The sequence below is a fragment of the Delphinus delphis genome, chromosome 1, assembly GCF_949987515.2.
Source record: "Delphinus delphis chromosome 1, mDelDel1.2, whole genome shotgun sequence".
Taxonomy (NCBI): Eukaryota; Metazoa; Chordata; class Mammalia; order Artiodactyla; family Delphinidae; genus Delphinus; species Delphinus delphis.
The window spans coordinates 138,635,631-138,659,054 of NC_082683.1; the positions used below are offsets into that span (position 1 = coordinate 138,635,631).

At 39.0% G+C, this 23,424-nt stretch overlaps 1 protein-coding gene across 2 annotated transcripts in view; it reads right to left on the reverse strand.

The window, feature by feature from the left end:
• The window catches only part of COLGALT2 (collagen beta(1-O)galactosyltransferase 2), a 139,140-nt gene that overhangs the window by 64,535 nt on the left and 51,181 nt on the right, over nucleotides 1-23,424 (reverse strand). For both annotated transcript variants that reach the window (XR_009522547.2, XM_060035219.2), the window contains exons 2-4: nucleotides 7,121-7,231; nucleotides 4,548-4,665; nucleotides 2,649-2,783 (exon numbers count right to left, since the gene is read on the reverse strand). Coding sequence is in view for 1 of the 2 variants with exons in the window: in XM_060035219.2 (XP_059891202.1) it covers nucleotides 2,649-2,783; nucleotides 4,548-4,665; nucleotides 7,121-7,231 (364 nt within the window). In the remaining variant the exon portion in view is untranslated. The remainder of the gene's footprint in view (nucleotides 1-2,648; nucleotides 2,784-4,547; nucleotides 4,666-7,120; nucleotides 7,232-23,424) is intronic.

Consider the following 23,424-nt stretch of genomic DNA (forward strand, 5'->3'; position numbering starts at 1 on the left):
GTCTCAACTAGTGTTCTAGCTGAGCTAATGCTCACACTGACCACGTGGTAAGGAAGAAGGATCACAAATTAAGACTTAGAAGCTGTGCGTCTTAGAGTCATCTTTACCATCTAGCTGATTGATCTTGGGCCCATGCTTAACCTCTTTGAGCCTAAGTTTCTTCTCCTGAAAAAATGGGGTAAAAGCTGGTTTGTCTATCTCGCAGGGTTGTAGAAGGGATCACATGGGATACGGTCTGTGAAGATATTTTGGAAACTGTAATGCATTATATGAAGTATTATTATTCCTACAATTTTATTAGAAGCCTTAAACTTAAGGATCACTTAACATCCTTCAACTTATCAATATTCTTCCAAGGGACAAAGGGAAAACTGGTTCTTCAGAGGACCGCCTAAGAACACATGTCAAATACAAGGTTCTAGACTACTTAGGACAATATTGTCAGATGAGAAGCTTGGAAAATTCATGATGATAATGAATCACTGAATATCCTGGGGGCAGGGAGGAAGGAAGCAGAGAAGGAAAGAAAGAGAGAAAGAGACTTAATATGCTTCCTGCAGACAGGCAGAGGCAATAGATGTGTCATTTTTTCCACATAAACTGAATGTTGTTGGTAATGATTCTGGTTCATTGACCAGATAAAACTGAGGTCATTTGGTTTTGGATGTGTTTAAAGGCTCTGGAAACCAAGGCCTGCCTCAAGCTTATGAAGTCATCGGCTGTTTCTGTTCCTGCCCTAGCAGAAGCCTCACTGGGGATGATAGAGAGCCAGAAACAGAAACAAATTAGAATTGCCTCTAAATTGCTTAGATTTTACTTTCACTGTGCAGAGTAAGTGAGCTGTTAATATTCAAGCAAATAAGACAACAGAAACTGGGAGGCTGCGGTTACTAAGATAATCCACTCGATGCTGGTGTCAATGTACAACTCATTAAAAACACCCCAGGGTGATTCTGCCATGTGAAGCACGGCAGATTATTAACTGAGAGTGTATGAACTTAAATTTAATATAACAGCTTCTCCCCAAGGAACTGACTGGCTTTTATAAATATGAACTTAATCTGTCCCTAAAAGAGATGTGGATACATGCGTTCAAAATCTCTTGGAGCTACGGGAGATAACTGTAACGAAAGAGTACCGCTGCATCCAGCAGCGTGCTAGAGCCAGGAAGTTTGCAAGTCAGTTGACACGTTGGTAGCTTAAAATCCATAAAATCAAAAATCACGTTAATCCCCACCATTGTAAATAAACCATAGACAGCAAGCTTTGCATATTTGTAATAATTATGTCATCAAGTGACTGTACCGCGATTTACTTAACCTTTCCCTCAGCTTAAACAACATTTGCATGGTAGAAGTCCTTACACCATGAAAACTGGTAAATGCTACCAATCAAGGGTTTTCCCCCACAGAGAACCAGTCATTATATATTTATCAGCACACCACTGGCCTCATTCTTCATCTAAAACCAAACCAAATATAAAAGAGGGACTGAAAATTTAGCTCTTTGAGCATGAGAACACACTTAACATATAATTTTTCCCTTAAAGAATCTTTGTCCTACATTGATATGTACTACATTGATCAGTTTATCTCTCTATTTTATTAACTAAAGAATAAAAACTATAATCAGCCATAAACATTCACTGCAACAGATCTCCAGACTTCGAATATTTTACAATGGAAAAGAGAGATGATGGAAATTTGAAATTTTTTTTTAACTCAAATTTTGTAAAAATATCTACCATTGCAGTTCTAATTATTAGATCTCTTTGGAAATATTTTGGCAACATATCAAAGGTCATTAAAATATTTAATACTCTTTGACTCACTAATTCCAGCTCTCAGAAGCTGTCCCAAGGAAAATAATATTAAATATGGAAAATTTTATATTAATTATGATGGTCATCATAATAGTTAAAAGTTGCAAATAGGGCTTCCCTGGTGGCGCAGTGGTTGAGAGTCCGCCTGCCGATGCGGGGGACACGGGTTCGTGGCCCGGTCTGGGAAGATCCCACATGCCGCGGAGCGGCTGGGCCCGTGAGCCATGGCTGCTGAGCCTGCGCGTCCGGAGCCTGTGCTCCGCAACGGGAGAGGCCGCAACAGTGAGAGGCCCGCATACCGGAAAAAAAAAAAAAAAGTTGCAAATAACTTAAATGTTTTTAAACTAAGAGAAAAGTTAAGTAAATTGCATTATAGCCACTTGATGATATAGTTAAAAACATGCAAGCTGTCATCTATGATGTTAGAGTGGTAGGGATTAAAATGATTCTTTAAAAAACGTTTTTCTCTTCCCAGTTTTTTAGTGTTCTTATGTTAGCTTTGATGAGCAAAAAAAATGTTTAATTTTTTGAAAATCTCTGAATCAGGGAGAAAAAAAGTACAAATTTCAGCAAGCTATGGTGGTGAATTTAAAGCTTCTAATGCTAAGTTCATTCGAATAATTTCTTCATAAGTCATCAATACAGAAGAGCTCATGGGGTTGTGGCATTGGACCTGGATTTACCACCTTTCCTAAAAATGCTTGCTCCAATAACACAATGACAGGCATGTTTCAAGGGAGAAAATCAGAAAAAGATTGATGGGGCTGTTGACAGGTGGTTTCCTTGTTAAAACTCATAACCTTAATTCACTACCCAAAAGACTTGCCTGAGGTGTGATTCCGCACCAGAAATTAGAGTACAGGCCCCGAGACTCCAGCATGGGGGCCACAACGGTTTTGTTTTCTGCAATCAGTAGATTGAGGGTCTGTGGATTAGTCAGGAAGTTGTCAACATCTATGAACTAGGAAAAGAAAAGGATAACGTCGCATGAAAAGGTGCTTTTCAGTAACGGGTACAAGAGTAACCCAACACTTGGCAAAGGATCATGGAAACTTGCTCATGACATATGGAACCAGCTATCCATGTTATCCGTGTTTTCCTTATGGAAACCCCTTGCAGCTGGACGGCTTTCATTCAGGCAAAATACATTTAGTCTAACTTCCACATGTTTAGCTCTGCATAAGGCACTGAGTAATGAATTGGTATCATCATTGGGCACATACTCAACGAGGACCTAACCTACACCTTGGTTAGTGGTTTAAGTATAAGCTACTAATGGCTCTCAAGCCCTTAAATAAGGACTTATTCACACTCACTGAGTGCCCACTCTAGGTACGAACGAACACACCTATTCAGGTTGTCTATAGTAAAGCCAAAATGGCCCCAAACCGATCCATAAATGCTATCTTAATGTTACAATTCGAATTTTTGTTTAAAGTACATTATAGCAACCCATGCTAACCAATGAAGCTATTTCCCATTCTTACCAGAAATCCATGTTAACACTGATTCATTTACAGGGACAGTATAGCAACAGTTTCTATCATATAAAATAATCACACTGAACTGTACACTTAAAAAAATTAAAATGGTAGATTTTATGTTATGTATATCGCCCCCCTGCAACACACAAAGTAAATAATCAGAAGCTTTCATTCTTTGAGAGTCAATCTCTTCACCAAAAATTTTGTAGTTCAGCACTTGTACACTTCAATGACATTTAAACAGCTATACAACGTTAAATATCAGCACAATTTGAAACTTCTATGAAATTATTTGTATTGAAATTATGTGTGTGATAAACTATTGGGCTGATTTTTGTTGTGGCTGAGAGGCTGAGGATGGACATAGGTCAACAGTATTCCCTTTAGGAATCAGAGTCTAGTGACAGAGAACAGACGTCCATAAGTTTAATGAAACAACACTGGCTTTGCTTTACTGGCGTTATTTGTAGTGTTGTACTGGAAAATGTTTGCCAAAAGAATTAAATGGATTTTGGGGGCCACAGAGGGAGAACTTTGTTCCCATAAATTTTGGGGGAGAAAAGCCTGTGTCAATTTTCCAAAGGGAATAGGGACTGTAGCTTCTTGCTGATTAGGGAGCTGTCCTTTCCAACTGAGACAGGTTCCTGGAGGATAAGGATAACATTGATTCTTAATTGTCAAGTCCAGCATTTTTCTGGACCACTCTTGAAGTTCTGAGGGAAGTAATGGAACCTCTTCATGGAGAGAAATTCTCCAGGAGAGTCCAGCATAATTTGGAGCAACCAGGAAGCCAAGCAAGAGATACCATTCCCCAGACACTTGGGAGCAAAAGGGAATAATAGCATTTCAGAACTGTTAATTTGAATCTCTTTTTACGTAATCAATTTCTCATATCCCCAAAACTCTTCTAAAAAGTCAAGACCTTTTATATTGCTTTACCCATAGCATTCTCTATGAACTAAAAAGTATTAGAGTTTCTTATGCCTACTACAATAAAGAGATTGAATAATTCAGGAGCTTATTTGCTTATTCACTAAAAATGCCAGGAATGAGTCTGAGATGAAATCCAGGTATCCCGATATTAAGTTCTCCAGATTTTTTCTTGTGCCTTTATTAAAACGTTGAGGAGGAGATGTCTAAAAAAGGGTTGTTTTGATTGTTCCCACAGTCCTACATTATCAACAATTGATTTGGAAACATTCTAGATAACAGTTGTCAAGAAATTAAACGTCTGTTTTTACCAGAATGTAGTCTGACCATTTTTCCCTCGCAGTTCGAAGGGCTGCCTGTCGTAGTTTCATCACATGGGCAAAACGGGAGCCAGGCCAGTGCTTTGGTCCAATTTCATCAGGATAAGACCTATAGTAATGATAGCAATAATATTAATAATAATAATAGCTAATAATTATTGAGTGCCTATATATTCCAGGCACTATGTACTAATTCATTTAATCTTCCAGTAGTAACCCTAGGAAGTCGATACTGTTATGGCTATCATTATTCCATTATTACCGATAAGAAACTGGAGCAAGGAGAGATTAAGTAATTTGCTGCTTCCCATACACATGACTCTTTACATGAAATACTTCAGTGGGTTCTCATTAGAACTCACTGAGTCCTTGTGATGTAAGTGCTACCACTCTCCCCATTTCAGAGCTGAGGAAATTGGTTAGAGTGGTTAAATCATTTGCTTAACATTATGCAGTTAATAAGGAGTACTGTCAGAATTTGAATCCAGGCATAACCCCAACGCTCATGTTCCTAGACACAGTCTTATACATTTAGACATCAAATAAATTTGGAAATGTTACAGCATCAAAATATGAGTTTCCCAGGAAAAACAAAGGTTTACCTTACATGGTCAAGTCTGAGTAAACGATTCCACAGAGTCTAACACGTTGATCTGCCCCAGATGGAGTGAGATCATGGAGTGGATGCATAATGCTGGGCTCTCTATCAACATCCACAAAGCAGCCAGGCCAGGACTCGTCCACGGCCATGGAGGCAGGTGGGTTAGCACACCCTCAAGAACCTTTCTGAAAGCTCCCAACTGGTATGGTCATTGATAAAGTCGCAGTAGCCCCGCCCCAAACTGGCCACCACTTCAAGTTCTTAATGCTGCACTGGCAGTACATTTCCCTCAGTGAATGAGAAACCGCAAAAAACAATGAGACCGTAACCATACAAATAAAATTAATAAAACTATTTTTTGCACAGGAAGTCTCTGGAATGTCTTCCTCAATTACTGTTTCTACAAAAATCAGTGGAATTTCTGTTTTTCTGAATATGTTTTCCCCCAAAAACGCCATCTCTGGTATTTCTCACAATGACCTTGGCATACAATATATTTAGTCAAAATCTGGCAATGGAGAAAATTACTAGGATGCAAGAGAGGTACATAGAGTCTTTCTGGGCTACTCTAATTAGGCCAAATTCCATTATAAGGAACTCCAAAAGATTGTTCAAAATTTTTTACAGTGTTCAAACTTGGTTGTTAAATTTTGCTCCATATATGGACCATATACTGAGATTTGAGATATATAAGTAGATACGTACATACATACACATAATAAAAATATTATATAAAGAGAGACTAGAAGAACAAAAATTTGTTCTGGAATAGCACTTCTTATTATGATAATACATATTTGGCTTCCAATAAATGACTTATCCTGGGCAAAATTTCAGCAGCTTAATTCATCCTATTTCTACAATTTCTTAAGCTAGAATTGTAGTAGCCTTGGAAACATTTCGAGTAGTAAGTTTAAATATATTTATTCATGTTCTCATTTACTTATTTGTTCATCCAACAAGTATAAATTTAGTGCCCACCAAGAACATAGCACTGAGTGAAATATAAAGTATTTGTATATTTTAGCCCCTGCCAAAGAAATTTAAAAAATACTTAGAAAAAAAATGCATGAATCAGATAGTTAATGTTAGTTAAGTTTATTGTTGTGTCAAAGAAGAAGATATAGGACATAAGCAATACAAGTGTTGAGAGAAGGTACATCTTTGTAACTGGAATGATTAGCAACAGCTTTTGGTAGCAGTTAACTGGTAGCAACATCCAGATGAAGCAGTTTCCTTTTAGGAAATATTGGTGTATACGTAGGGATGCTAAATTTATGAAATCTTTTAAAAATATAAATCAGGTATTTGAACTTCATTCTGTAGGTACTAGAGAGTCACTGAAGTCTTTTTAAATAGAGAAATGACAGCACATCGCTAGTATTTTAGGTAGACTGATTTGACAGTGTGGTATAGAGAATGATTTGAAGATGGAGGCTACTAAGAAATTGCTATGGTACAGACTGGAAATAACGTAAATGTCCATCAGTAGGAGGTTGATTAAACAATTATGATACATCCACACAATGATACTCTGCAGTCATAAAAATAATGGAAGACACTCCTTAACTACTGCTTTGGAATGATTACCAAGATATGATGAGTGAAAAAGCAAGGTGCATGTCAGAAGTATACAAAGTTTTCACTATGCTCCCTCAAGGATAAAAGGGTTATCCTCAAAGTATGAATAAATAATATCAATATTTAAAAATATATGCTGCTGTGGTAATTTACTTGAGAACTAATGAAAACCTGAACTTGGCCAGTAGCTGCAGGAGTAAAGAGGAAGAGAGACATGAAGATTTGTCAAAGGAAAAAATGGCAGGTCTTTGTAACTTACTAGAGATGAAAGACAAGGGAAAGTCACATGTGGCCCCAAGATTGGAAGCCTAACACGGCTGGAAGACTGGTTAAGGGGGGAAGGGTGAATAATGAGTTCACAAAATGTTCTCTTGCTACTCACTCAGGTTCATCCATAGGCCTCCACTCCACATAGTGATAGGCTCTCTGGACATTTTTCAACCACTCCCTGAGTATTTCTGTTGTATTATCCACATTGTGATCAGTGGCTGCCCTGCATGAAAGAAAGCACAACACATTTCAGTTATTATGTCATCCAAAGAAAGAGGGGGAAAACCAAAAGACCCCAGATTAACTGAAAGGAGAATGGCCAGTTCTAGACATTGTGTGTATGAAAATGACTCCCTCATGGTCCAAACTAGACAATGAATTTCTGAAGTGAGAGATGTTGCTTTAAACCATCTCTGTGTCATTAGATCCTTAAGCAGGACTTGGCCAATAGAATCAATAAGTGGTTGTACTAAAATAGTATATACTTAAAATGAATTAAAGTAGAGTTAGGTAACTAATATTCTTGGAAAGTTTCTTGTTTGTTTGAATTTTTAGTTATCCAAGATGTAAACTCTATCTTTTAACTTACATAACAACAACCCTCAATGTAAGCAGTTATTCAGAGTTGCATTTTCATTTCAAGTCCAACAAAAATTTTAGCCAGTGCTGCTTTAATCGTATGCACTAGAGGGGAAGGTCACAATAACAGTTCCCAGTATAAAATTCAAAATCCAAGGTATCTTCACCTATCTATTTTGGATTAACTCTACCATCACTTATACACCATAGAGTACCTTCAAAAGTCTTCAAACAATGTACACAAAACTTGTTTCTGTTCTACCTTGACAGTTTAATAAACTGATCCACTTCAAAAGGAGCTTAACTCACTTATTAAAACAAAAGTATTTTCAAATTTTATCACAAAGCAAATGCATGCTGAGTATAAGATATACATCTAAAACAAAGTTATTCAGAACACCTAAAAATGAACCGATATTCCAGTCAATTGGAAAAGAAAGAAGGAAAGCAGGGATTGTAAACTTGACATCAAATAAGGTAGAATTCAGGCCAAAAAATATTAAACATGACAAAGCAAAATTGTAATTCTACTAATAATGCTAAAGGATATAATTCACATCAAAGATATAATAAATGTGAATATCCATGTACCTTCATATAGCACAGGGGTTGGCAAACTTTTCTTTAAGAACCAGATAGTGACTATTTTAGGCTTGCAGACCATACACTCTCTGTTGCAACTACTTAACCCTGTCATTGTAGGAGTAAAGCAGTCATACACAATACATGAATGAATGAGCATTGCTGTACTCCAATAAAGCTTTATTTACAAAAGTAGGCAACTAGTCTGCTGGTTGTAGTTTGTCAACCCCTGATTTAGCAGAAAGTATAGAAACTGCAAGGAAAAACAAGCACCAATAATAAGAGATGTTAATATACCATTTTCAGTTGAAGAAAGTGCAAATGGGAAAAAAGTAAATATATAGAGGATCTACAGAACACAATAATAGAGGTTATACTTTTTTCTCAAGTGCACATGGAACATTCACAAAAACTGACCAACAATTACATTATGAAGAAAGTCTCTATAAATTGGAATAATATAAACAGCATTCTCTGATCACAATGTCATAAAACTAGAAATTAGTAATAAAATAAAACCCCCAAAATTCCATTAAAAACTCTCTATTAAACAACTATTGAGTGAAATAAGAGCTACAAATCAACTTTATAACTTCTAAATATAAATAATGAAAACACTAGATATCAGAGCTGGGGGATACAATTAAAGCAGTGGTCAGAGAAAAATTCAGTTTTTTTATCCTTAAATCAATAAAAATAAATGAGTTGAACTCCTACTCAAAAAGCTAGAAAAAGAGCAACAACACAAACAAGCATAAAGAAATAAAGACAAAGTCATGAGGTAGAAAACAGAAAAAGAGCAGAACTAATAAACAAAAGAAATGTTACTTTTTTTGAGAACAAAATCAACAAAAGACAATCACTAGTTAATCTAACCAAGACAACACAAAAATTACAAATAAGAAATGACAAAGATGAGGGGAATATGACTGATATGGAAGGAATTTTTAAAAAATATCGTAAGTGGTCACTTTGTGCAACTCAATGAAAAATAATTTTAAAAACTAGATATAATAGAAGACTTCCTAGCAAGATGCATGTTAGCAAAACTGACTCCATTAGAGAGACAAAACTTAAACAGAACAATTTTCTTGGAAGAAATAAAGAGAAAAACGAAAACACTGGCCCAGGTGGTTTCATAGGGGAATTCTACCAGATATCTTAATAGATTAGATATTTCCAATGTTATGTAGCTTGTTCTCCAGAGCATTAAAAAAAAAAAAAAGGGGGACTTCCCTGGCAGTCCAATGATTAGGGCTCGGTGCTTTCACTGCTGAGGGGCCTGGGTTCAATCCCTGGTTGGGGAACTAAGATCCCATAAGCCTCATGGCCAAAAAAAAAAAAAAAAAATCCAAGTCCTTTTAATAACGCAAGTACAATATTGATATCTAAACCTAATAAAGATACACACACACAACTACAGGCCAATATTTTTCAATGAATATGCTGCAAAAATCCTAAAGTATTAGCAAAGAGAATCCAATATCCTATTAAGAAAATATGATATATCATAGCCTAAGATTGTGCAATATAAAAAAAATTCATTAATATAATTCACTATATTAATAGACCTGAAGAAAAATCATATGATTATCTCTGTAAATGCTAAACAGGTCTTTAACAAAATTCAACACCTATTCTTGGTTTTTTAAAACCACACTGAATAAAATTAAAATAGGAAGGGAGGGAGGGCAGGCAAACAGGAAAGAAAGAGTCATGGGAAGATAGAGGTGTCTGAGACTCTTAAAAGGCTTATACTTTATTGGCAATTCAGCAGTTCCTCTGGGGAGGGAAAGCTATTGGCATTATCAGCAGCAGTGGTTCCCTGAGAGCCTTGATAAGAGCAAATGAAGAGATGTGAAAAGTGGTCATGTCCTCCATTTATGTCAATTTCAGTAAATAGGATTTTGTTAAACCCAATCTATAATGGTTTTTGTTTTTCCTACTTGAGCTTTTGGTGGTCACTGCTGCTCCAAAAGTAAAAAATGAAATCTTTAAGAGAGAGAATATTTAGGAATGTTCAAGAGAAAAGACATTGTTAAGGAAAGCATGGTGAAACTCTGGGGGATACCAGGTAAGTACGTTGGGACAGAGATGGGGGTGTACAAGGAGGTGAGAAAGTGGGCCAGGAAGCAATGTGGGAGAGAGACACGGGCTCCATCCAGTTTGCAACTGTGCCGAGAAGTGTAGCATGTCAGCAAAAATCACATCCACTCTCACACACTGCCACAAGCCACTAATGCCCAGCATGATGGCCAGCATCATAGCCAGGAAGGGCACTAGAATTGTCAAACCACTCATCTCACAGTATGAAGCATGTGTAGAGCAATTCCTGAAACTGGGAATCCACTCCAATGCACATTATTCTTCACTCAAAGTACTATGAGTAAGAGTATGTTAAAACAAAAAAATCTTGACGATAGTGTTAGCCAAAAGTTTTAGGAATTCTAAATTATTCCCAAATTACTTATAAATAGTGTAGGAAAATTTAGATAGCATCTACTTCTTTCCTTGACTGTTGTTTCTTCATTACACAGGATTTATATTCTCTTTGTCCTCCATAGACGTTGATGCATTTCCTCCTAATCATTTTAACAAAGTTAAATTTAACAAAGGTCTCATTGTATGAAATTTACTTTCCTGGAGTACAGACTAAACAACTCCAAACTCTGCCTAAGTATCCACTACTGACAAACATCCAGAGAAATTAGCTGCCTGGTGTATGCAAAGATAGATGTCTCTAATTAAAAGTAGAGGCAGAGATTTTAAATACTGTCCTGATGGAGTTAAAAAATCTCCTGTACAGATACTTCCCCAAATTGTTAAGATTCTCTTTGTTCTCAGGCTTCTGAGGAAATGAGCAAATCCTCCAGCTGTGGTCACAGGTTCATCCACTCTGGCCTTTTATGAGCAGGGCCAGTCTCCTGCACTGTCCCAGAGAACACCAGCCCACTGAGGAAGGCTTACATTCCCCCCTCAAGACCAACTGCCCTGCCTCTCCACACCCCTGGCAAAGGCAAATAAACAGAAATCCAGGCAGATAATTCTAACTGCTGCCTTTTAATCCCTCTTACGAAAGTGTGTTTCCATTTGAATATGTAATCATGAAAACATGCAGGCGCTTGTCTCTTCAGAGGGTTGGAGAAAGAGATATAGAAAAGGCCCAGATGCAGGCTCCCTGGAGGAAACATGAGGCTTTAGTTAAAGGTTCTATTTTCAGAGTCCTGTAGAAAATGTAACAGTGCAGTGCCTGACCTGCTGTGAGGCTCCACAAGCAACAGGACACAAAGACATGATCCTATACATAGAGAATCCTAAAGATGCCACCAGAAAACTACTAGAGCAAATCAATGAATTTGGTAAAGTAGCAGGATACAAAATTAATGCACAGAAATCTCTTGCATTCCTATATATTAATGATGAAAAACCTGAAAGAAAAATTAAGGAAACACTCCCATTTACCATTGCAACAAAAAGAATAAAATACCTAGGAATAAACCTACCTAAGGAGACAAAAGACCTGTATGCAGAAAACTATAAGACACTGATGAAAGAAATTAAAGAAGATACAAACAGTTGGAGAGATATCCCATGCTCTTGGATTGGAAGAATCAACACTGTGAAAATGACTCAACTACCCAAAGCAATCTACAGATTCAATGCAATCCCTATCAAACTACCAAAGGCATTTTTCACAGAACTTGAACAAAATATTTCACAATTTGTATGGAAACATAAAAGACCCCAAATGGCCAAAGCAATCTTGAGAAAGAAAAACGGAGCTGGAGGAATCAGGCTCCCTGATTTCAGAGTATACTACAAAGCTAGAGTAATCAAGACAGTATGGTACTGGCACAAAAACAGAAAGATAGATAAATGGAACAGGATAGAAAGCCCAGAGATAAACCCATGCACATGTGGTCACCTTATTTTTGATAAAGGCGGCAAGAATATACAATGGAGAAAAGACAGCCTCTTCAATAAGTGGTGCTGGGAAAACTGGACAGCCACGTGTAAAAGAATGAAATTAGAACACTCCCTAACACCACACACAAAAATAAACTCAAAATGGATTAAAGACTTAAATGTAAGGCCAGACACTATAAAACTCTTAGAGGAAAACATAGGAAGAACACTCTATGACATAAATCACAGCAAGATCTTTTTTGACCCACCTCCTAGAGAAATGGAAATAAAAACAAAAATAAATAAATGGGACCTAATGAAACTTAAAAGCTTTTGCACAGCAAAGGAAACAATAAACAAGATGAAAAGACAACCCTCAGAATGGGAGAATATATTGGCAAATGAAGCAACTGACAAAGGATTAATCTCCAAAATTTACAAGCAGCTCATGCAGCTCAATATCAAAAAAACAAACAACCCAATCCAAAAATGGGCAGAAGACCTAAAGAGACATTTCTCCAAAGAAGATATACAGATTGCCAACAAACACATGAAAGGATGCTCAACATAACTAATCATTAGAGAAATGCAAGTAAAAACTACAATAAGGTATCACCTCACACCGATCAGAATGGCCATCATCAAAAAATCTACAAACAATAAATGCTGGAGAGGGTGTGGAGAAAACGGAACCCTCTTGCACTGTTGGTTGGAATGTAAATTGATACAGCCACTATGGAGAACAGTATGGAGGTTCCTTAATAAACTAAAAATAGAACTACCACATGACCCAGCAATCCCGCTACTGGGCATATACCCTGAGAAAACCATAATTCAAAAAGAGTCGTACCACAATGTTCACTGCAGCACTATTTACAATAGCCAAGACATGGAAGCAACCTAAATGCCTATCAACAGATGAATGGATAAAGTAGATGTGGCACATATATACAATGGAATATTACTCAGCCATAAAAAGAAATGAAATTGAGTTATTTGTAGTGAGGTGGATGGACCTAGAGTCTGTCATACAGAGTGAAGTAAGTCAGAAATAGAAAAACAAATACCGTATGCTAACACATATATATGCAATCTAAAAAAAAAAAAAGGTCATGAAGAACCTAGGGGCAGGATGGGAATAAAGACGCAGACCTACTAGAGAATGGACTTGAGGACACGGGGAGGGGGAAGGGGAAGCTGTGACAAAGTGAGAGAGTGGCATGGACATATATACACTACCAAATGTAAAACAGATAGCTAGTGGGAAGCAGCCACATAGCACAGGGAGATCAGCTCAGTGCTTTGTGACCACCTAGAGGGGTGGGATAGGGAGGGTGGGAGGGAGGGAGACGCAAGAGGGAAGAGATATGGGGATATATGTATATGTATAGCTGTTTCACTTTGCTATAAAGCAGAAACTAACCATTGTAAGGCAATTATACTCCAATAAAGATGTTTAAAAAAAATAAAATAAAATCTTTGTGGCTAAGATGGATATTTCCATCAAGCTAGGACGCTGAGGACACAGCAGGTGTGAACCCCTTCAGGAGAAGCCGAGGGCTCTCTCCCAAACTGACAGCTCCCTCCACTCCCGTGGAAAATGAGTCTGCCATCCTTCTCCCAATCAGATCAGGAAAGGCACCCAGAGAGGTAACGGACATTGCTAAAGGATTCCTTGAAGGAAACAAATGAAGTGAAGATACATCTGGAGAGGTGATTTACAAGTGATTTACAGTGATTAGTGATTTCACTAATCAAACTGGAAAACCAGTGTTTGTGAAAGCACAAGCAAGCACTGGCCAGAGGACCAGGCTCCTGGGAGGCTAAGCCTGTTCAAACTTTGCTTCAATTGTCCCAACCAGAGTAGAATCACATTAAATCACATTAAACCTCTGGCTCCGGCTGACATAGTAAGGAGAGCTCAGATCTTGAGCTGTGCCAATCATCACATAATTAATTTTCTTTGAAGGCCCCATCGGGACAGCGACTTTGCTTTATCTCTAAGGAGCACCAGGACCTGCCAGCCACTAAGAGGTCTCCCTCCTCCACCCTCAGGAGAGCTGTGGCCCTGATACGGCTGTGAGGCTCATGGTTGGTCCCCTCTTTGTCCAATAGTCTTTGCTGGCTTTCTTTGGAGCTAGTACCTGAAATGGAAGAGGTGGCAGATACAGGTGCAACATCCACATGGCCTTAGGGGGGAGCGCTAGGCCACTTCTTACCATAAAGCTGCACATCTGCTTTCTCTCTGATTTTGCTTCTAGTTCCTCTTGCCTCTTCCTCTTCCCTAGCTGTGCAAGGCAGCAAAGGCCCATGAGTCTCCGATTCAAAGTCACATTAGGACAGGGGTAAACACATACTGCAAATACAATCAACAGCATGTACAGGGATCTCCTTGGCTCATGAAGTTCTCAGGCCAGCAGGTGCATTGTCACTGTTACAGGGGAAAGCAAGAGACCCTGGAGCAGACCAGTAGATAAACATGTTTGCAGGATGACAGAGCTTTCCTACTTGGCTGTGGCCAAAAATAAAATAGAGGTTTCTTTGGCAACGTCTAAACACGCTGACATTTCTCCCTGTTTTAGAAGGTCAGTTTTCATTCCTCAGCCTTGGCTCCTAAACTAATAGCCAATTTGAAATAATTACAACTGACTCATTTCCTTTTACAAGAACTACTGAGGTTGTGAGGGCTAAACTCACACTGGTAAGTGTGGGGCCACTGGAGCCATATTAAAGATGCAGGCTGGTGCCTTGGGAGTCAAGATGGCGGACTAGGAGGACACAGAATTCGTGTCTTCTCACAACTAGGGCACCTACCAGACACCGGTGGGGGACCCCCAGCGACCGGGTAGGATGTGGGATATGGGGGGAGTGAAGGGGGAGGAGAAGTGGAGGCGGGATGGGACTGGCGGCCCTGAGGGGTGGCTGGGGGAGGGGAAGGGATCTCACGCCCGAAGGGGGAAATTGGGGAACCACCGGGAGGGAAGAGGATCAAAAGGGAGCGTGGCCAGGTTTCCCCTGCCCACTTGGGCCCCCAGGAACCTGCTGAGATCCCAGGCCTGATCCTCTGCCCACCTAGGTCCCCTCCAGCCATGCGGGTCCTGAGGGAGTGGGAGGGAGGGAAGGGGGAGCAAAAGTAAAGGCCGGACCTCAGGACCCACACCCCTGAGGGATGGCTGGGGGAGGGGAGGAGTTCCTACACCCAGCAGGACCCACCCACGGTTAGGGGTCCAAAGGGGATGGGGGAGACCCTGGGGGAGATAGTGGGGAGGGCTGCAAAGAAACAGAAGGGAACGCGGTCAGCTCCTTCCCTGTCCACTTAGGCACTGGGGCACCTGTTGGGCTCCCGGGCCTAATCCTCTGCCCTTGGAGCCTCCCTCCTGCCGCACAGAGCCCGAGCCCCGCCCCTACACCCCCACCCAGGGCCCTACCTCTAGGGAGACCCCCTCCAATGAGCTGGGCCTAAGCCCCACCACACACCCTCACTCAGGACCCTAACTCCCAACTCCAGAACTCCACATTCCAGAGGCCCTCCTTTCCACCTGCTGCCTCTCGCCTTCTGGCCATGTGCTAAGCAGAGGCCCCACCCCAGGCTTGAACGTCGCCCCGCCTAGACCACGCCGCAGGCTCAAACATCACCCCCGACCCGCCTAGGTCCTGCCCCACCCTAAGCCCCTCGCCTGCCTAGTTTCCAACCCTACCTAAACTCCGTCCCCATAGGCAAGTCTTTTTTTTTTTTTCTTTTTTCCTTTTTCCTCTTTTAGACTGGGGTTCTGTTTTACCTTGTTGATTCACTATTGTTGATTCTTTTATAATCTTTATTTTTCCTAATAAATCTTTTATTCTTCTAATTTTATTTTATTCTTTATACTTTGTTATTGTTCTCTCCTTTTGGCTTGTTTCCCCCACTCACAACCTTTTTTTTTTTTTCTTCTGTTGTGGTTTTATTTTAACTTGTTGCAGTTGTTACGATTATGGTTTTATTTTTCCTAATATTATTTGTATCTTTCTAATTCTATTTTGTTTTTTATTCTTTGATATTGTACTAGTCCTTTTTTTCTTTATTCCTTTTTTTTACTGCGCCATGAAGCTTGCAGGATCTTGGTTCCCAGGCTGGAGGTCGGGTCCGAGCTCCTGTGGTGGGAGCTCCGAGTCCAAACCGCTGTACTAACAGAGAACCTCAGACCCCAGGGAATATCAATTGGAGTGAAGCCTCCCAGAAGTCCTCATCTCAGCACCAAGACCCAGCTCTATCCAACTGCCTGAAAACTCCAGTACTGGATGTCTCAGGCCAAACAACCAGTAAGGCAGGAATACAGCACCACCCATCAAAAAAAAAAAAAAAAAAAAAGAAACGACAAAAAAATATGTTACAGATGAAGGAGCAAGGTAAAAACCTACAAGACCAAATAAATGAACACGAAATAGACAACCTACCTGAAAAAAAATTCAGAGTAGTAATAGTAAAGATGATTCAAAATCTCAGAAATAGAATGGAGAAAATACAAGAAACATTTAACAAAGATATAGAAGAACTAAAGAGCAAACAAATGGTGATGAACAACACAATAACTGACATTAAAAATACTCCAGAAGGAATCAGTAACAGAATAACTGAGGGAGAAGAATGGATAAGTGAGCTGGAAGATAAAATGGTGGAAATAACTGCCAGGAAGCAGAATAAAGAAAAAAGAATGAAAATAATTGAGGACAGTCTCAGAGACGTCTGGGACAACATTACACACACCAACATTTGAATTATAGGGGTCCCAGAGGAAGAAGAGAAAAAGAAAGGGTCTGAGAAAATATTTGAAGAAATTATAGTTGAAAACTTCCCTAAAATGGGAAAGGAAATAGTCAATCAAGCCCAGGAAGCACAGAGAGTATCATACAGGAAAAACCCAAAGAGAAACATGCTGAGACACATATTAATCAAACTATCAAAAATTAAATACAAAGAAAAAATATTAAAAGCAGCAAGGGAAAAACAACAAATAACATACAAGGGAATCCCCATAAGGTTAACAGCTGATTTTTCAGCAGAAACTCTGTAAACCTGAAGAGAGGGCAGGACATATTTAAAGTGATGAAAGGGAAAAGCCTACAACCAAGATTACTCTACCCAGCAAGGATCTCATTCAAATTTGAAGAGAAATTAAAACCTTTACAGATAAGCAAAAGTTAAATGAATCAGCACCACCAAACCAACTTACAAAAAATGCTAAAGGAACTTCTCTAGGCAGGAAACACAAGAGAAGGAAATGACCTGCAGTAACAAACCCAAAACGATTAATAAAATGGTAAAAGGAACATACATATCGATAACTACCTTAAATGTAAATGGAATAAATGCTCCAACCAAAAGACATAGACTGGCTGAAATGGATACAAAAACAAGACCCGTATATATGCTGTCTACAAGAGACCCACTTCAGACCTAGGGCCACATAAAGACTGAAAGTGAGGGGATGAAAAACGATATTCCATGCAAATGGAAATCAAAAGAAGGCTGGAGTAGCAATTCTCATATCAGACAAAATAGACTTTAAAAATAAAGGCTATTACAAGAGACAAAGAAGGACACTACATAATGATCAAGGGATCGATCCAAGAAGAGGATATAACACTTGTAAATATTTATGCACCCAACATAGGCACACCTCAATAAATAAAGCAAATGCTAACAGCCATAAAAGGGGAAATCGACAGTAACACAATCATAGTAGGGGACTTTAACACCCCACTTTCACCAATGGACAGATCATCAAAAATGAAAATAAAGAAATACAAGCTTTAACTGATACATTAAACAGGATGGACTTAATTGATATTTATAGGACATTCCATCCAAAAACAACAGAATACACTTTCTTCTCAAGTGCTCATGGAACATTCTCTAGGACAGACCATATCTTGGGTCACAAATCAAGCCTTGGTAAATTTAAGAAAAATGAAATTGTATCAAGTATCTTTTCTAACCACAACGCTATGAGATTAGATATCAATTACAGGAAAAAATCTGTAAAAAATACGAACACATGGAGGCTAAACAATATGCTACTAACCAACCAAGAGATCACTGAAGAAATCAAAGAGGAAATCAAAAAATCCCTCGAAACAAATGACAATGAAAACACAATGACCCAAAACCTATGGCATGCAGCTAAAGCAGTTCTAAGAGGGAACTTTATAGCAATACAATCCTACCTCAAGAAACAAGAAACATCTCAGGGCTTCCCTGGTGGTGCAGTGGTTGAGAGTCTGCCTGCCAATGCAGGGGACATGGGTTCATGCCCCAGTCTGGGAAGATCCCACAAGCCGTGGAGCAGTTGGGCGAGTGAGCCATGGCCGCTGAGCCTGCGCATCTGGAGCCTGTGCTCCACAACGGGAGAGGTCACAACAGTGAGAGGGCCGTGTACCGCAAAAACAAAACAAAACAAAAAGAAACATCTCAAATAAACAACCTAACCTTACACCTAAAGCAATTAGAGAACGAAGAACAACAACAACAACCAAAAAACCCCCAAAGTTAGCAGAAGGAAAGAAACATAAAGATCAGATTCAAATAAATGAAAAAGAAATAAAGGAAATGATAGCAAAGATCAATAAAACTAAAAGCCAGCAACTTGAGAGGATAAACAGAAGTGATAAACCATTAGCTAGACTCATCAAGAAAAAAAGGGAGAAGACTCAAATCAATAGAATTAGAAATGAAAAAGGAGAAGTAACAACTGACACTGCAGAAATACAAAGGATCATGACAGATTACTACAAGCAACTCTATGCCAATAAAATGGACAACCTGGAAGAAATAGACAAATTCTTAGAAAAGCACAACCTTCTTAGACTGAACCAGGAAGAAATAGAAAATATAAACAAACCAATCACAAGCACTGAAATTGAGACTGTGATTAAAAAATCTTCCAAGAAACAAAAGCCCAGGACCAGATGGCTTCACAGGCAAATTCTATCAAACATTTGGAGAAGAGCTAACACCTATCCTTCTCAAACTCTTCCAAAATATAGCAGAGGGAAGAACACTCTGAAACTCATTCTACGAGGCCACCATCCCCCTGATACCAAAACCAGACAAAGATGTCACAAAAAAAGAAAACTACAGGCCAATATCTCTGATGAACATAGATGCAAAAATCCTCAACACAATATTAGCAAACAGAATCTAATAGCACATTAAAAGGATTATACAGCATGATCAAGTGGGGTTTATCCGAGGAATGCAAGGATTCTTCAATATACGCAAATCAATCAATGTGATAAACCATACTAACAAACTAAAGGATAAAAACCATATGATCATCTCAATAGATGCAGAAAAAGCTTTTCACAAAATTCAACACTTATTTATGATAAACCCTCTCCAGAAAGTAGGCATAGAGGGAAGCTACCTCAACATAATAAAGTCCATATATGACAAACCCACAGCCAACATCATTCTCAATGGTGAAAAACTGAACCCATTTTCTCTAAGATCAGGAACAAGACAAGGTTGCCCACTCTCACCACTATTATTCAACATAGTTTTGGAAGTTTAACCACAGTAATCAGAGAAGAAAAAGAAATTAAAGGAATCCAAATCAGAAAAGAAGAAGTAAAACTCTTACTGTTTGCAGATGACATGATACTACACATACAGAATCCTAAAGATGCTACTAGAAAACTACTAGAGCTAATCAATGAATTTGGTAGAGTAGCAGGAAACAAAATTAATGCATAGAATCTCTTGCATTCCTATACACTAATGATGAAAAATCTGAAAGAGAAATTAAGGAAACACTCCCATTTACTACTGCAACAAAAAGGATAAAACACCTAGGAATAAACTGAGCTAAGAAGACAAAAGACCTGTATGCAGAAAACTATAAGACACTGATGAAAGAAATTAAAGATGATACAAACAGATGGAGGGATATACTATGTTCTTGGATTGGAAGAATCAACATTGTGAAAATGACTATACTACCCAAAGCAATCTACAGATTCAATGCAATCCCTATCAAACTACCATTGACATTTTTCACAGACTAGAATAAAAAATTTCACAATTTGTATGGAAACACAAAAGACCAAGAACAGCCAAAGCAATCTTGAGAAAGAAAAACGGAGCTGGAAGAATCAGGCTCCCGGACGTCAGAATATACTACAAAGCTACAGTAATCAAGACAGTATGGTACTGGCAGAAACACAGAAATATAGATCAATGGAACAGGATAGAAAGCCCAGAGATAAACCCATGCACATATAGTCACCTTATTTTTGATAAAGGAGACAAGAATATACAATGGAGAAAAGACAGCCTCTTCAATAAGCAGTGCTGGGAAAACTGGGTAGCTACAGGTAAAAGAATGAAATTAGAACTCTCCCTAGCAGCATACACAAAAATAAACTCAAAATGGATTAAAGACCTGAATGTAAGGCCAGACACTATCAAACTCTTACAGGAAAACATAGGCAGAATACTCTATTACATAAATCACAGCAATATCCTTTCTGACCCACCTCCTAGAGAAATGGAAATAAAAACAAAAATAAACAAATGGGACCTAATGAAACTTAAAAGCTTTTGCACAGCAAAGGAAACAATAAACAAGATGAAAAGACAACCCTCAGAATGGGAGAAAATATTTGTAAATGAAGCAACAGACAAAGGATTAATCTCCAAAATATACAAGCAGCTCATGCAGCCCAATATCAAAAAAACAAACAACCCAATCCAAAAATGGGCAGAAGACCTAAACAGACATTTCTCCAAAGAAGATATACAGATTGCCAACAAACACATGAAAGGATGCTCAACATCACTAATCATCAGAGAAATGCAAATCAAAACTACAATGAGGTATCTCCTCACACCGATCAGAATGGCCATCATCAAAAAATCTACAAAAACAAATGCTGGAGAGGGTGTGGAGAAAAGGGAACCCTCTTGCACTGTTGAGAATGTAAACTGATACAGCCACTATGGAGAACAGTATGGAGGTTCTTTAATAAACTAAAAATAGAACTACCACATGACCCAGCAATCCCACTACTGGGCATATACCTTCAGAAAACAATAATTCAAAAGAATCATGTACCACAATGTTCATTGCAGCTCTATTTACAATAGCCAGGACATGGAAGCAACCTAAGTGTCCATCGACAGATGAATGGATAAAGAAGATGTGGCACATATATACAATGGAATATTACTCAGCCATAAAAAGAAATGAAATTGAGTTATTTGTAGTGAGGTGGATGGACCTAGAGTCTGTCATACAGAGTGAAGTAAGTCAGAAAGAGAAAAACAAATAGTTTGCTAACACATATATATGGGATCTAAAAAAAAAAAAAAGTGGTTCTGATGAACCTAGGGTCAGGAAAGGAATAAAGACACAGACGTAGAGAATGGACTTGAGGACACAGGGAAGGGGAAGGGGAAGCTGGGACAAAGTGAGAAAGTAGCATTGACATATATATATATATACTACCAAATGTAAAATAGACAGCTAGTGGGAAGCAGCTGCATAGCACAGGGAGATCAGCTTGGTGCTTTGCGACTACCTAGAGGGGTGGGATAAGGAGGGTGGTAGGGAGACGCAAGAGGGAGTGGGTATGGGGATATGCGTATGCATATAGCTGATTCACTTTGTTATACAGCAGAAACTAACTCAACACTGTAAAGCAATTATACTCCAATAAAGATGTTAAAAAAAAAAAAAGATCCAGGCCGGATGTCTCAGCAGGTGGAACACAGATACTGATGACATGGTACTTCTGATCACCTCCATCTGTACTGACCCTCAGGGAATGTTCTTAGCTTCCCTGCCACCCCAGAAAGTCTAGACTTCTGATGCTACAGAACAACAGGACTGCAGTCAGTGGGGCAGGAGGAAAGCAATATTGTGCAGCGATTGATCTTTGCTGCCTTAGAACCTGCAAAATATGCTTCCAAGAGGCTCAAGGGAACTGTGACGGAATGAACAACAAAGTCACCACCTGGAAGATTCACACCATGACCAATGATCTGGCAAAAAATGAAATTTCCAACTTGAGAGAGTTCCACCTCAAAATAAAATTTCACTTTTGGAAGCAACTAGTGAAATTCATCTTCAAGGAAGGGAATGTCATCAAGTCCTCTGTCTCTGCTCTCACGGAAAGCTTCACCAGCAGCTGCTCTGCCAAGGTGGGAAGAGATATGCTTGGCCACTTGGCAAAATGTGACGATAGACTCTTGCCTCTTGGCTACTGTGCAGAGTTGTTTAAAGAACTAGAATCCTTCTGTTGGGTGGAAACTAGCTATAGATACGGTTCAGGATACAAATATGAACTGGGGGCTGGGGATCTCTCCCAACAAAAGCCTTCTCCTAGGTCCTACCAAGTCACTTAGTAGCAATTCTTCCTAATGAACTAAGAAATCAGGAAAACTCACTTCTCATGAAACCGTCCTCACCAACAAATAAATATTTATACTCTCTCAGTATCCTTCCTCAGTATGTACCATTTAATCCCAGAAACAATCATAGGCGTTACACACCTGAAGACTGGGTAAAAGTGATGTAAAAAGAAATGTTAATTCTGAAAATACAATCAACCAAGTAATCAATTTCATTCCTAAAGGGCAGGAAAGAGAAGTGGTTAAAATTTACCGACTGACCCATTAACAGTCAATTCCAAAGCCCAATATCATCTTAATAAAATCAGGATGAACTTAATTAAACATATTACAAATAAGCCATTTCTTGCTACTTTTGATTGTGAGCTCTAGTTTTCCTCTCTTGGTGTTAAGAACCCCTCACCTGTATGTCTTGCACTGTCCCATTTTGAGCCTCATGATTAGCTAGGTAGGCATTCTTTTTATCTCCCCATGTTATAGGTGAGAAGGCTGAGGATGAGAGGTTATGTCTTGCTCAAGCCACACAAATGGTGGGGGTTAGAGCCTGGACTCTTCCTTCAGGCCCTCTGGTGCCCCTCCCAACCCTAGCTCAGACCCTCCCCACCGCACTCACCCACAGAGAGTGGATGCCCACCTGTCAAACTGGAAGGAATTCTCTGCATCGTTAAAGACGTTAATCACCATGACCAATGGGATCATCTCAGTGTGAATGGATGGGAGGAAATAAAATAAGAAAAATGGGAAGATTCATTAGTTCCCTTTAAGCTGTGTTGAAGTTCCCTTCAGCATAATTTTCCTTGGAGTCAAAATCCTTGGAATTCCATGAAAACATCAGTGGCAGTGTCTGAGACAAGATAAGTATGTTTCTTGTTTGCCTACGTACTTTTTCCTGTTTTTCTTCTCCTTTGTCCTTTGTTTATTCTTCTTCCCACTCCTTTTCACCCACTCCTCATTTCCTC